The following is a 15,292-nucleotide window of genomic DNA, read 5'->3' on the forward strand; positions in this document are numbered from 1 at the left end:
GTGATATTTTGTAACCAATTAGTCCTATTTATAACTTAGTTTTATTTCTTAGTAAACCCATGTGCCAAATCTAGTTAGGATATAAATATTTGCTATAATTGGATTTGATTTTATTTGATTTGTGATGATTGAAATTTTAAGATATTTTGTGGGGTGTCAAATTTAGTTAGAATAGAATTTATTAGATTAGATATTATTTGATTTTATTTGATTTAAGTATTGATGAAACCCATGTGCCAAAATTCACATGAAATGCAAATGCATGTAGATATTTATCTTAGTAATAATGACACCCATGTGCCTTGGAGGATAAGGCTAACTCTAGATCAAAAAGTGTCTACTTGATCCTAGCCATTCATTCCCTTATAAATAGAACTAAAGAAGGATTCAAAAACCCATCAAGCTTCACACACACACACTCATGGCAAAGAGAGAGAAAAGTGTGCTTTTGTGTAGTCCAAGGCTTGGAGTGTGTTCTAGGAAGTCTTTTGGTAAGCTTCCAATCATTAATTTCATTGATTTTATGCTTTAAGTTTTGATTTCATTAGTTTAAGCTTGATTATGTTCATTATGTGTTTATGTTCAAAGTTGATCACTTATTTACCAAATATGCCATTATGATGCCCAAATTCAATTGGGTATTCCTTAAATGTGCCGTTATGCTGTCAAAAGTTTTGAAAGGTTTTTTAAGCATTACTTATAAAAACGTCGTTGTTCTGCCAAATTTTATAAAGGGAATTATTCATAATTATGCCGTTATGCCGCCCAATATTCTAAAAGTATTTTTAGACATTACTAATACTAATGTTGTTACTCAACTCAATTGGAATTGGTTATGTTATATAAATATATAGCTTTTATGATTAAAAGTGTTAGTAAAACGATTCTTATGTTCATAAGTATTTTAAAAATGCAAAAGGGTATTTTGGTCATTATTTATAAATATTGTTATAATGCCCGTATGGAATATGTGGCATTATAATTAAACCATTTTTTATATGCTGTTATTATGTTTAAATGATTTTAGCAATTATGTTAAGGTTTAAAAGGTTAAAAATAAAAATAGTGTTAATATGAGTTTATAAGTGAATTGTACTAATTCACTATTATTGGTATTAAATTATACTGCAGCTAATATTTATGTGAACACTTTTCTGAAGCAAAGAAAGAACTGTAAGTATTTATTACTTACTGAGGGTGAAGCTGAATTTTCATAATGTTGTGGTTTCTGTTTTATTTAATTGTTTGCGCATGTAGATTTTGCATATTTTGTTATTTTAATTAATGAATTTAATTATAACAAAGTTGGGAGTGACGTCTGCCAACGGATCAGGGAGTGACGTCTGCCTAAGCCAAAAATATTAATAAATAACAAAGTAGGGAGTTACGTCTGCCTGTGCCAAAAAGACAATAAATTGTTAGAGGAGTAACGTCTCCTTAGAACTCGCTAAACGGGAGTTACGTCTCCTATAACTCAATAAGCGGGAGTTACGTCTCCTATAGCACGTTAGACAGGAGTTACGTCTCTTAGACTCTATTAAATGGAATTACATTTCCTTAAATCTATGCGTTAGAGTTACGTCTCTATAAGATCGAATGCAAGAAGCTCATGATTCATTTTATAATAAAACTGTGCATATAAAACTATCATTACTTTATATTATTGCATTGTGTTGCATTTACTTAAATAAATCAGTAATCATATCAATATTGAAAATAGCGGACTCACTTTAGTATTTTGTGTTGTTGTTTTCCTCTCCATATTGTGTGATAATACAGGATATGAAGAATAAGAATATCAGGACTATCCAGACTCTTAGATGGTTCCTGATACTAGTTTTTGGGGCGAGACCGCCTCCCTTTTTGGGAACTACCATGTTGTAGTTCAATAACTTAGTTTAAAGACGATATTTATAATTCTGCTGTTATGTAGTCATTAAACCTTAGATATTTTGGCTTGTATGACTATTTATGCCCTGTGAGGCATGACTACTACTACTTTGTATAATTATGCTGACTTACTTATTATATCTATCTTGAGGTATTTCGGTAAAAGCTCTGAAGTGTTACTTAATTCCTAAGTCTGTATTATATTTATATATATTCCGTTGCCAATATTTAACTCTGATAAGTTAGTAATGTCACGTGAAAATTCAAAAATTTTCACTTACGCTTTTTGTAAAAGCGGGGCGTTACATAGTTTGAGTAGGTTTTTCTGAGGAAATTTGAATCTCCTTCAAACATATGTTAGGAAATGAACTTGTTCTATATTTTTATTAATTAGCACCGAAACCGCAATATTTATACAGACTTTTTTTTTTTGAACCGATAACTCTTTATTGATAATCTCAAATCATACAAACTAATAGCATCTAAGATCACAAATTAGGGATTAGGAGTTCCCTCCTTATAATATCATAAATAATTAGGGAAATTTCTTCCGCCCGAATAATATATATGACGTGATGGACCGCTTCTTTAGTGAGACAATGTGCAGCTGAATTAGCATCCCGTTTCACATGAACCACCTGAGACGATCAAAAAGACTGTAGTAGCGTTTTGACGCCCTCCACTAAATGACCAGAACTGCTCTTGTTTTGAGATACTTCATTGATTTCTCTTATCAACCACCTGTTGGGAGTCACCCTCAAGAATGATATAAAAAATGCCCACATCCTTACACAAATTAACCGCAATCGTACTTGCCCAACCAACTCGATCTTTGGATTTTAATTTTTTAACAATGACTAATTGAGACAATCGCATCATCATTATAAGATAGTTGTGAAATAAAAATTCAATTTTTAGCATTACTCTAACCACAGTTGATCAACCGACTCTTGACCAACTCAACTAAAATACTATCTCAATCTACTCAAAAGATAAACATAAAAAAAAAAAGAAAAAGAAAAAGAAGGTGGACCTCTAATAGGAAATTTGAAAGCAACAGGACTCTTCAACAATAATATAACCATATATAATAGGTGGATGGGAAAAGCATTTTATTCTTCCGACCAATCAAGAGCTCCTCCCAAAGGGAAATGAAATCCCACTCGACGAGACACGAGAGAGAGCTTTGCGGCCAAAAGCATTTTCAAATGTGCAGTACTGGGTAACGATTATATTTTTTGTTGGGGCTGGGGTCCACATGAGATTTGATGTCAACTACTCTAACCCTCCGGCAATAAATAAATAAATAATAGAATAATAATAGGGCAACACGTGACTCACATTTGCATGGTTTTAGACTTTTTTTTTATTATTATTTTTTATAGATAGATGGTTTTAGACTTTTAGTCATAAATAAGTTAAAACATTTCTCGAGATTGAGAAATATTCTTTAACTATTTATTCATATAATATTATTTCCCTTTCTGGTTCAAATTAATTAGTATTTTGGAAAACTTTTTTTATTTATTTAACAAACAACAAAAAATACAAAGTAGCATACTCTCACAACCCAGAGTAGAAATACCCCTTACGTGTTCCACCTTTTTGGACTCTAGTGGATATATATACGAGGGATGCTACACATCATCCATTTATCTTCTTTTTATCCTCCTAAAATTGATGTGGCTCTTAAAATCACCATTGGATCAAAATTTAATAGTGATTTATCATAAATTCAATGGTGATTTTAAGAGCCACATCAATTTTGGGGGACAAAAGGAGGACAAGGGGATGATGTGTAGCATTACTCCTAAACATAAAAAGAATATATCATTTCTCATTTAATAATCCTTTTCAACTCAAGTATAGAAAGTAGAAATATTATTTTCCATTCTTATAGCATTTTCAGCTGATGTGACATGCCTAATTCACTATTTGATCATTCTTAATTAAAAAATAATAATAATAATGGTAGATTGAATATGTCAGGTCAGCCGAGAATGCAAAATAGCATTTATTTGTCGAAGCACATGCAAAATAGTGTTCCTGAAACAAGTGAGAAGCACATGCTTTATTATTAATACTATTTTTTTTTTTTAAAAAAAAAAAAAAAAAAAAAACGTCAGAAGCACATGCTATTAAAAAAATATATATGTTATTCTCACATACTAAAAGACGTACACATGTTACTTTATTAGATTAATTTGTGAGAATTAACTAATAATTATTAGTTTGTAGCTAGTTTATGTCCTCTATATGGTGCAAAAGGGACAGAAGCCTAGAAAAATGAGTCAACATGCATTCCTTGAGCATGTAAAAAACACTTGTTTTTTTAAATAACAGGAAAAAAGTCGAAATAAATTTTATTAAAAAACATAATACGTGTCATTCTTTTATATATTAAGTTGAAAAAAGTTTTTTCAACTCAATTCGAAAGAAATCTTTAGGATAAAAAATAAGGTGTGCCACTCAAAGGGGAGAAATTTTGGCAAGGCCCAAGGGCACTATAAAGTAAAAACAAGTGATGGTCCCAATTGTTATTACTAAATTTAAACAGTACTATCGTTTTCAAATTTATTTATTTATTTTGACATGTTCACACAAGAGGGGGAGAGGGAGATTCAAACTAGTGACTTTCGCTTCATGAGGCATGATCCCCAGCCGATTGAGCTATCCTTTAGAGACTCGTTTCAAATTTATTGTGCACAGCATATATCCAAGAAATGAATATAAAAAATGTGCAAATAAATCCATGAAGTGATAATCTTTGGTAAATTCTCAGCCATATATATATATATATATATGATTGGTGTCCCGATATTTTTAAACTGATAATTGAACCACATGTAACATATATATATATATATATATATATACACACGTGAGTTTATGCTTATATATATATATATATATGGGGACCAACTTAAACTGACAATTATCAGTTTAAAAATATCGGGATACCAATCATGCATAGATGTACATAGAAGAGAATATTTAATTGATTATTCAAAAAAAAAATATTTAATTAATTAACGTCGTTCTCTTAATTAATTGGTCACCCGTGAATTATCTCCACCAACATTTCAAAACAGCAAAGTGGAAAAAATTAAGGAAGAGCCCAACGTTCGTTCTAGAAGGTTCTTGGCTATTAAAAAGTTATGATTTGTAGTACTTAAACCCAGATTTTTTTATTATTATTATTTTTTAAGAAGAAAAAAAAGTGTTCAAAGACCGACTGGCAATTTTTTTTTTTTAACAAAAAATCTTAATATTTCATTGATGAAAGATTACGAGTATAAAGCTTTTACATCACAAATTAAGTATAAAGCTTTACAAAAACCGATCGATAGTTTTTTATTTTTAATATTTCTTGGAGTAAATTTTTTCAAAGTTTCTAAAATCTTATTAATTCAAGATAATTAAATATATACCGATCGAGTTAATAAATGTGATAAATGATTTATAGATAAATGTGACAAGTGCTTAAGTGGTAAAATTTTAACCATTTGATTTAAACAATGTTATAAAATCTCTAGATAGAGGATATCCTGATTAATTCATTTTTCAAGTCATAAAACCTCTTTATTTTTCTTTCCTTCTGTTTATTTATTTATTGTTGGTCATGTGTTAGGTTTTTTCTTCTCTTTTCTTTTCGGTAAAATAATTGATTTCATTTGAAATCATAAGGATAAAGCATGTTGCTCTAACAAGAATGAAAATATATATTAATGTTTAAATATATCATGAATCAATAAATTTAATTGTCTTTATTTTTGAGAGATACTGTTGGATTTTTTTCGTGGCCAAACATGAAGTTTTGCTCACATGATTATTGAAATCCTCAATTAGGTTTCCTTTTTGAATGATACCATTAAACTACTCGATTCTCTCAGTCCCTTGGTAAGTTTTCTCTCTCATTTAATTCACATCAAATTAGGTGGTATCAAAGATGATATCAAATCAATCTTTAATTATTTAAACTTTTCGATCGAAGATGGCCCATATATTATATATAGCTTTACACCCTCCCCAAGAAATTAAGATATTGTTGTTAATTAGATCATTCTCGGAAGTTGTAATATACATATATACATCTTAATTTTTTTTTTTAGACGTATTATACATCATTTTCTTGTATTCTTCTTATTTTTTATTTTTTAAAATCACCATGTGAAACTTATGCATATCCTTCCCGTAGCCCCACAAACCTAATGATAATTTTGAAAAATAGGAAAATAGGAGAAAGACAATGAAAGATAAGAAATTATTTTTCTAAATTTTTTAGCTTTGGTCTTGTGTAAATTATTAAGTTTAAGATTTTTAACCTAAAATGATATCGGCTTTAGGGTCCATTTATGTTTGCGATTTTAAAATGTGCGATTTGAAAATTTGATTTTTAAAAATATAGTTAAGTGTTTGGCAAAATCACAATTACCTTTAAAATCGCATATTAGCTTTTCAAAATTCTACTTTTTCAAAAAAATACCAAATTGTCTGCAATTTGAAAAAGCAATTTTCTGCGTTTTCAAATAGTAATTTTTTAAAAACGTAGTTCCCAAACGGTTCATTTTCTACGATTTAGTTTAAAATTACATTTTTTCCTCTACAAAATCGCAATTCCAAACGCATCCTTCCTCTGCACACATTATAATTTGTTTCATAAAAAGAGTGACAAGAAGAATAACAAGCATATATATGGGCTATAAGTAATACTAGAAATTATATTTTTATCCAACAGTTATTTCATAATGCTAATGTGATAGTCGCAACCAATAAGTCTTGAATTTATTGTAATTATTCCTACAATGTATATATAGCCATGAGTAATATTATATGTGATCACATTTTTATTTCATACATAACTATTTTACAATGTTAATATGGTAGCCCCAACCACTTATTAGATTTTTTTTATTTGTTTTTAGATCTTGAAATTTCAATTACGTTAATATATATACCCTCAGATTCATAAAGTTCAAGTGAGCTGTATTTCGACACACTTACCTTATTATATTATAATTCTATTGATTAGATTGCAGTGATTTGATTATTGAAAGTCATATATATATATATATATGATCCTTATCGATACAGTCGGATTTTTAGGGTTCATTTTATAATGTCAAGTTTATAAGGGGAAATTTACCTTGCACACCTAAAAGATAGTATGACATACTTTTCTAATGACGGCTTCAAAAGATTTTGGGCTGCTCTCGCTGCCTTATTGCATATCTGTCTTTGGATCAACCTTTATTAAAAGAGTAATGACACATTAGAAATATCATTTTTTATTTTCTCAGTTGATATAATTTACTTTTAAATCAATCTTAATTAAAAATAAAAAATAAACAAATTAAAGATTGGTTGCGAAGCCATGTCAGCTAAGCATACTAAGAGAATGTTGAGAGAATGCAAAATAGTATTTCTCAATGCTAGATACTACGTACACTCATATATATCTCACCCCCATTCCATTGGCCTAATATGGAAATGATCATCGGCCTCTTGGATCAGCTATTGTTATAAATAATAAAGAAAAAATTTATTGATAAGTACGGCTACATCAGCTCAGTATAATGAAAATGTAGTATCTAACATTACTCTTATTAATAATTAAAAACTAAAAAATAAAAATCGAAAGCGGATGAATAGTGTATGCTTTATACTATATTTTTATCTCATATTCATTTTTATTGATCTAATGTAACAGTGACATCCATCTTTAAATCAATCCTTAAAAAAAAAAAAATAAATAAAAAAAGCCCTAGTGCACGTTTGTGTTTGAGTTTTGATGGAAAGGGCAAGCGCATGTGGGCAAAGTACCTTTTCATTTATTTATGGCAGAATCATTATGCCAACTATATTGAAGGTAAAAGTTGTCGAGTTGAAGGGAAAAATAAAAAAAAATAAAAACCCCACTTCCCATTCTCGCGAATCTATAACCGGTAGTTGAGGTCCTCTGGTTTTACTTCCCTCCCTGGGAAGGGTAGCTGGATGGACTCACTCACTCTTCAATTCCTTCTTCAACACTTCACAAACCTTCATGTTTTTAAATTCTCACTACTTCCCTCTCCCTCTCTAGGATCTCTTCATTCAGCAAGCTGCTTTGTCTCTCTGCCCCTAATTCTAGCAGCAATAACACCTCTCTCTCTCTCTCTCTCTCTCTCTCTCTTAAATGGCACCAAAAAATGAAGGATCAGCTAAGAAAGTAATGAACAAAGGAGCATGGACAGCAGAGGAAGATCAAAAGCTGTCTCAGTACATTGAAATCCATGGTGCAAAGAGGTGGAAGACAATTGCACTCAAAGCAGGTTAATTACCATTAAATGATAATTACCATTATCATCAGGCGAGAAGAAGGAAAAAAAAAGAAAAAAAAAAAAGCAACAGTATATTTTTCTTTCTTTCTTTCTTTATTTATTTATTGTTTTTTTTTTCAGGTTTAAATCGGTGTGGGAAGAGTTGTAGATTGAGATGGTTGAATTATCTGAGACCCAATATCAAAAGAGGCAACATATCTGATGCAGAAGAGGATTTGATACTCAGGCTTCATAAGCTGCTAGGGAACAGGTTAGTGTATATATATATATATCTCCAAGAGAAGCAAATCAAGCAACGTGTGACGTTTGATATTACATGTTTATGTGCATAGGTGGTCTCTAATTGCTGGGAGGCTCCCAGGGCGAACGGACAACGAGATAAAGAATTATTGGAATTCTCATTTGAGCAAGAAAATAAATAACAAGGAGAAAACAGTACTAGAGGCTTCAACCCCACCGGAGAATATGCCTCCGAAAATTTACACCCGTACTGATGTGGAGGGTGCTAGAGGAGCCGGGACTTCTGAGGGAAACTTCGATATAAACGAGTTCTTTGACTTCACCGCTGAAGGATCATATGGTTTAGATTGGGTGAACAAGTTTCTTGAACTCGACGAGGATCCTTGGCTCACTGATAAAAAGGTGAGCATTGTGTAATAAAATTTGTTTTCTCCTTGAAAATTAACCGACTACATTATCAATGGAAGCCAGCGTGATTCTTGTCCTTGTAATATAAGAAGAATAATTTCTCTCATTGTTCAAAGAATCTGTCAAACCTTTCTGGCCGGCCCGGTGGCCATGTGCGGAGAGAAACATGCATGCTCATTTCTCGAGCTAGCTAGCTAGCAGAGAAATGTCTTACTATATCTTGACCATATCTTCAAATAAGTAAGCACGTAAGCCAAACCTGTCTTAATTACTATATTAATAATACATATGCAGAAAATTAAACGACGAAGAAAGACAACAATATTAAAATAGTATAGAAATGCTAGAACTTTTTTTAGTGTTTTTTTTAGAATTTTTTTATGCTGATATGTTACCATATAAAGGACCCTAAAAATAAGAGTACTTGGACAGAGTGGCATGTGTCCTTTAAGCATCTGAAAAGCACATATTTTTTTATTAATACTGTTAAAAAAGCATGTGAGAAGCACATACTATTAAAATAACATGTGTTTTTCACCTGTCAAGAGATACATGTCAATCCTGGCCCTTGCATGCCCCAGATCGAGCAGTGTTACGGAGAAGCACTATTTTCAACTCCATGACATATTTGTAAGAGTAATAATTCACTACCACCTAAATATACAACTTTTCACCACCTTGTCTACGTGGCAAGGTGGTCCCTCATCTTAATTTATTTTTAAAAAATAATAAAAAATAATAAAAAAACTCAAAAAGTAGTGGGGGACCACCTTGCCACATAGGCAAGGTGGTGAAAAGTTATATATTTAGATGGCATTGAATCATTATTCTATTTGTAATTATAATAAATGAAAAAGTACTTTTTTTAAGATAAATTCTGAAAAGAATGCTTCTCCAAGCATTAACCGCCCAACATAATGGCCGACAAGGATTTAATTATCGAGTCAACACACATATAACGATTTATCCAACAATAATAATAAGAGTAATGATTCAATGCCACCTAAATATATAATTTTTCACCACCTTGCCTATGTGGCAAGGTGGTCCCCCACTACTTTTTGAGTTTTTTAAAAATAAATTAAGGTGAGATCGAGATCGACCACCTTGCCACATAGACAAGGTGATAAAAAGTTGTATATTTAAGTGGCCGGTAGTGAATCATTACTTTAATAATAATATTGTAACAATAATTAATTCATTAACAATAACAGTAACGCACCAAAAAGATCACCGTCAATATCATGGCGTACGTATAAAGTTCCTATCACGTATTTCAAGTGGGCTCAGTTTAATTACATGGAGTCAACCTTAAACATCGATGAGCTTTATGTAAACAAGAGTCATGATTTTGGTCATATATATCTATATAAAAAATGATTTTGGTCAATGAAAAAGTCTCCATTTTTTATACATACCTTGGATTCGACCTAATAACTAAGCTCTTAATTAATTAGCTTTAAGACTAATTGATTATTGATCACTTGTTTTTTTTTCTTTTTTTAAATATATTGATCACTTTGTTGGAGACTATGAAATAGGCCACTGAAATGATAGGCATCCGATGAAATTATATAATATATTTTCTGCTTTACACTACAGAAAATAAAGACAAGAGACTAAAATCCAAGAGTTCAAGAGTTAAAGCACTTAAGCATATTCACATTAGTTTTTTATCTTCATGGAATAAAATTATTTTTTATTTCTTATTCAAATAGACTCTAGTAGTGTTCCACAATAATTTCTCTTATATTTTTCAATATTAATTAAATATTCTTTTTTTACAAATATAAATTCCTACAAACCTTCAAATTTTTCACAAAATTCCAACACAATCTCTGATAAACGACAAATTAAAGAGATCATGAGAGGTGAGAGAGTAAAGATAAATATTTTGTACTAAAATAATAGATAGAGAAACACTTTTTGATTCCATATATTGTGTAAAACTGTAGCATTCTCAATGCTTAAAGAACCGATGGGTATTGTTGTGGCCTGTGGATATTTTTTTTATGATTTTTTTGATATTTTCTCTATGTGTAGGGAAGGGAAGGAGCCGCGCAATAGGGAAGCTGTTGGGAATGCTTTAACTGCAGCAGTTTTTTTAAATCTCATTTTCTTCTTTAGATGTAAGAAAAATTCTTTAAAAAATTTATTGAATCAGATTCTCTTGCCTAGATCTAGGAAAGCAAAGATAGTTCTCTTAACATTATTTTAATATTAAAAACTTTCTCTTTCCTCTCTCATTCATCTAACATTTATTTAAAACAATATTTAAATGATTTATCTTTTATCTCTTTTTCTTAACATTTAATTTAAATAATATTTAAATGATATAGGAAAATGATGATGGAAGCTATTGTGGAGTGCATTTAAAATAAGGAAGCAAAAAATAATTTTATTTTCTAAATTAAGAAGAAAAAAAAAAAAAAAAAAAAAAAAAAAAAAAAAAAAAACTGTCTTTACTGCTATAAAGTTGATGTTCTATGTTATCTGAATGTGGCCAAGCTTTTGAATTAGTGGTCGTGAGAATTCATGGACCGTGAGAATGTTATCTGAGTGTTTTGAATGGTCGTGAGAAACCGGCCGTGAGAATGCTATCTAAAATGTGGCCAATCATTATTAATGCATGTGTGCCACTGCACATATGTACGTACGTATCGTATTCTTCCTGGGGTAATTAATTTTAACTATGAGTTATTTTTTTATCACTTTCGTGTCCTTTTAAAAATAATATAACTCTTAAAATCACCGCTTAATTAAAATTCAATAGTGATTAATCACAAACTTAATAGTGATTTTAAAAGGCACATCATTTTTAGAGAGACACAAAAGTGACAATATAGTGACTTCTAGCATTACTCTCCTTCCCGTCATTAACCCATAGGAAAACGCTTTTTTTTTATTTATTATTATTTATATATTCTCGTATTTTTTTTCATTATTTTATTTTAAAAATTAATCATTGAATTTGTAGGACTTATAGTTGTGATCTTTTACAGTTTTACATCAATTTTATAGATTCAATGGTTAAATTTTTAAAGAGAAATGATACACTTACACCTCCTACACACCTTTTAATTTTTTATACATCTCTATAGTACTATTAAGTTTTAAATCTATCGTTGAATTTGTGAAACCCAATGTAAGTCCCATAAAATGAACAGTAAATTTGAAAATGAGATGTATAAAAAGTGTATAAGAGGTGTAGAAATGTTATTTCTTATTTTTAAAATATGAGGATGAAAGAAGAGCTCAAATGTATGTACTAAATTAATAACAGTACTCGATCTCATCTAAAAAGACATGTTTTGCTTTTTATTAGATACTTTTAAGCAAGCACTTTAGCTTATCTTTTTCAATATTGTCTTTCTCTTTTGTTATAGTTCTCTTGTCTCTTTGTGGATTAAGAAAACAATAACAAAATATTGAGAAATAAGCAAGCACTTTAATTAGCTTATCTTTTTCAATAGTGTCTCTCTCTTTTTTGTTATAGTTCTCTTGTCTCTTTGTGGATTAAGAAAACAATAACAAAATATTGAGAAATAATATTTAAGAATTTGTATTGAAAAAGTAGTAAGTAAAGTTGAAAATATATATATATATAAGCTAACATTACTGAAGATGCTCTTAAAAAATAATTAAAAAAAAAAAAAAAAAAAAAAAAAAAAAAAGGAAAAAAGCTACAAAGGAGAAGGATTAGGGTGCATGTTTTAGCGCAATCCGGATCACTATAACGGAGGAAGGGAGGAAAGAATAATTGCCGCCAGAACAAAGGAGGGGGATGGAGGTGACTGGTTTAGCAAATTAATTATTATGCATATGATTTACCTTATTTACAATTAGTTTCGTGTGAAATCAAAATAAATACAGAAGTTCATGAAGTATGCCTAAAAAATAATGTACTTTCTATAATCAAATTTTCTCAATTGACTTAACAGATTCGATTACTTTGACACCGACTTAAAATAGTACACGTGTCATAATTTTATTAACTCCGACGTGTCATACTTTCATAATCTGTTAATTCAATAAACAAAATTTGGCTGTAGAAAATAAATTATTTTTTTGACATATCTCAAAGATTTTTAAATTCATTTTGATACCACGTTGAACTAATTGTAAATCACATGCCGGGGTGGAGGGAGGAGGGGTTTATAAGGGTCACATGCTCAACCCCAAAAAATTTTTAAAAAAAAAAAAGAAAAAAGAAAAAAGAAAAAAAAAAAGATGGGTAGAAGTTTTCCTCCCCCCTAGTAGCCTACCCTCAGACATACAGGAAATTTTATTTATTTATTTATTTTTCTAAAAAGACCGACATTTAGTAAGTGGGTTCTCTTTGACTTCACGATTCATCACTCTTACTTACTCTTAGACTCTTACCCTTGACATTTAATTGCCTTCATAACAAAGGTAGATGGTTAATTAATTATTGTGCACCGAAATAGTTGACATTTCGGGGCATTTCATGGAATCGGGCGGAGAAGAACTTTGACAATGGGCTCCATAATCCGATCACATGAAGGGTCTTAGGGGAGAAGGAATAGTTGGCACACCATTAAATCAGTGTCCCTTTCAAAGGATAAGGATTCGCCGCTTTGAATTATTAGTAATTTGAAAATGTCGTAACGTAAAAGATTTGATATGAAATTAATTGTTTATTCGGATATATAAAATAGTTAGACAACTCAAAATTTATTCAGACATAAAAGATTTGTACAGGCTCTCTCATATTATTTGTCAAAATTACTAGCAATTCAGACAGATAATTACTGCAGGCCGGTCTCAATCTCTCTCAAAGATTATGTTTTGTAGGCCAGAAATGAAGTTGTCTATTTTTCACGTCTATTTTATATACTAGTTGTTGATGTAACATGTTTTAAATGGTGTATTTTTATTTTTTATGTGACTGGCATGGAAAGCTACTTAAAAAATACGCATGATATTAGGGACTATCTTTTTATCCTCCTAAATTGATGTGACTTTTAAAATCATCATTAAATTTAAGATTGATCACTATTAAATTTTTATGTAATGACGAATTTAACGACCTTGGCAACTTTGAGATGATAAAAACATAATCCATAATATTACTACAAAGAAATACCCATCAATCCGTTTAAGCCTATGTAACGCTATGGGAACAGCTTTTTTTGTCCGCTTTCAGCTAGAATTAGTATAATAAATTAATAAGAAGAGTTAATTGCATCAAAACTCTCAATTTATATTGCCTTAGTTATATAAAATATATATATATATATATAATAAATAAGATTACCATTAGAATTCGTATTCATGTATAATATCAAAAGAACAGAATTTTAAGAAGTTATTTTAGAAATTTTTACTTCTCATAAATGTTCGGACTATTTTCAACATAAATGGAATTGACAAGCAATCGATATTATTGTACATACATTTATAATTGATGTGAGATTCATGTGAGATTGAGCTGTTTTTAAGGGTAATTTTTAATAAAAGTAAAAATATTAATATACAACCCAAAACACTCCTAATTGCTTTTATTTTTATATCACATCACAATTAAAAAGTAATAAGAAAAAAACACTTTCAAAAAAAAGGTTTTGCCAAACGAAGCCGTTAGACACAAAACGCTTTGTTATTTTTATTTTTATATGAAAAATGTTAGAGGTGCTAAATTTTTTACTAAGATGATATGGAGCTTAATCATTAGTACCCGTAACATTTCTTTTTATTAATTGTTTTAAGCATCTCCAATAAATAAGCTCTATATCACTTAATAAGACTCTCTTTGTAAAAGTTTAAGTACGGCTTGTAATATTTCTCTTTTTATCTCACATAACAATTAAAAAGCATAAAGTAAAAACTCCAAAAAAAAGTTTTGTCAAACAAGTCCGTTGATATATATAAAAAAAAAAAAATGCAAAATGAGTTCATATGATTTACATTTAGTTTCTTGTCGTATTAAAATGAACACAAAGGCGTTTGAGGTATGCCAAAAAATAATAATAATAATTTATTCTCTATAATTAAATTTTGTTCACTTACCTAACATATTTGATTATTGTGACACTAACTTAGATAGGAGACGTGTCGCACTTTTTTTTCTTTTTTTCTTTTTTTCTTTTTTGCTTTTTTATTATAAGTCAATACATGCACTTAGACCGTTAGACAATGAATGAAAGTGAAACTTCCCCCCAAGTCCTTCCCGATTCCACATGCCATCGATGGTCTTATCAAGTCTTCTCTCGTGTTCCCTGCACAGCCTGAGCATCAAACTATTACAATCGCGAAAAATGTGTGCAGAAAATATGAAAAATAAATAAATAAATAATAGTAAATTCATAATTACAAAAACTAAAAATCACCTTTTTTTTTTTTTTTTTTTACTTTAGGTACTACTTTTTCAATACAAAATTAAAAAAAAAAAAAAAAAAAAAAAAAAAAAAAAA

General features: G+C 29.8%; 1 protein-coding gene and 1 long non-coding RNA gene across 2 annotated transcripts; both read left to right on the forward strand.

Moving 5' to 3' along the window:
- The first annotated feature begins 408 nt into the window (after positions 1–408).
- On the forward strand, positions 409–1,974 carry LOC133854068 (uncharacterized). Its single transcript, XR_009896765.1, has 3 exons — positions 409–491; positions 1,132–1,173; positions 1,780–1,974. It is a non-coding gene; the product is annotated as an uncharacterized LOC133854068 (long non-coding RNA).
- A 5,922-nt stretch (positions 1,975–7,896) lies between these two features.
- On the forward strand, positions 7,897–9,116 carry LOC133854730 (transcription factor MYB3-like). Its single transcript, XM_062290990.1, has 3 exons — positions 7,897–8,201; positions 8,331–8,460; positions 8,543–9,116. The coding sequence occupies exons 1-3, from the start codon at positions 8,066–8,068 to the stop codon at positions 8,865–8,867; spliced, it is 591 nt and encodes a 196-aa protein (XP_062146974.1). The 5' UTR covers positions 7,897–8,065; the 3' UTR covers positions 8,868–9,116.
- The last annotated feature ends 6,176 nt before the right edge of the window (positions 9,117–15,292 follow it).

This window comes from Alnus glutinosa, chromosome 13 (genome assembly GCF_958979055.1).
Source record: "Alnus glutinosa chromosome 13, dhAlnGlut1.1, whole genome shotgun sequence".
NCBI lineage: Eukaryota > Viridiplantae > Streptophyta > Magnoliopsida > Fagales > Betulaceae > Alnus > Alnus glutinosa.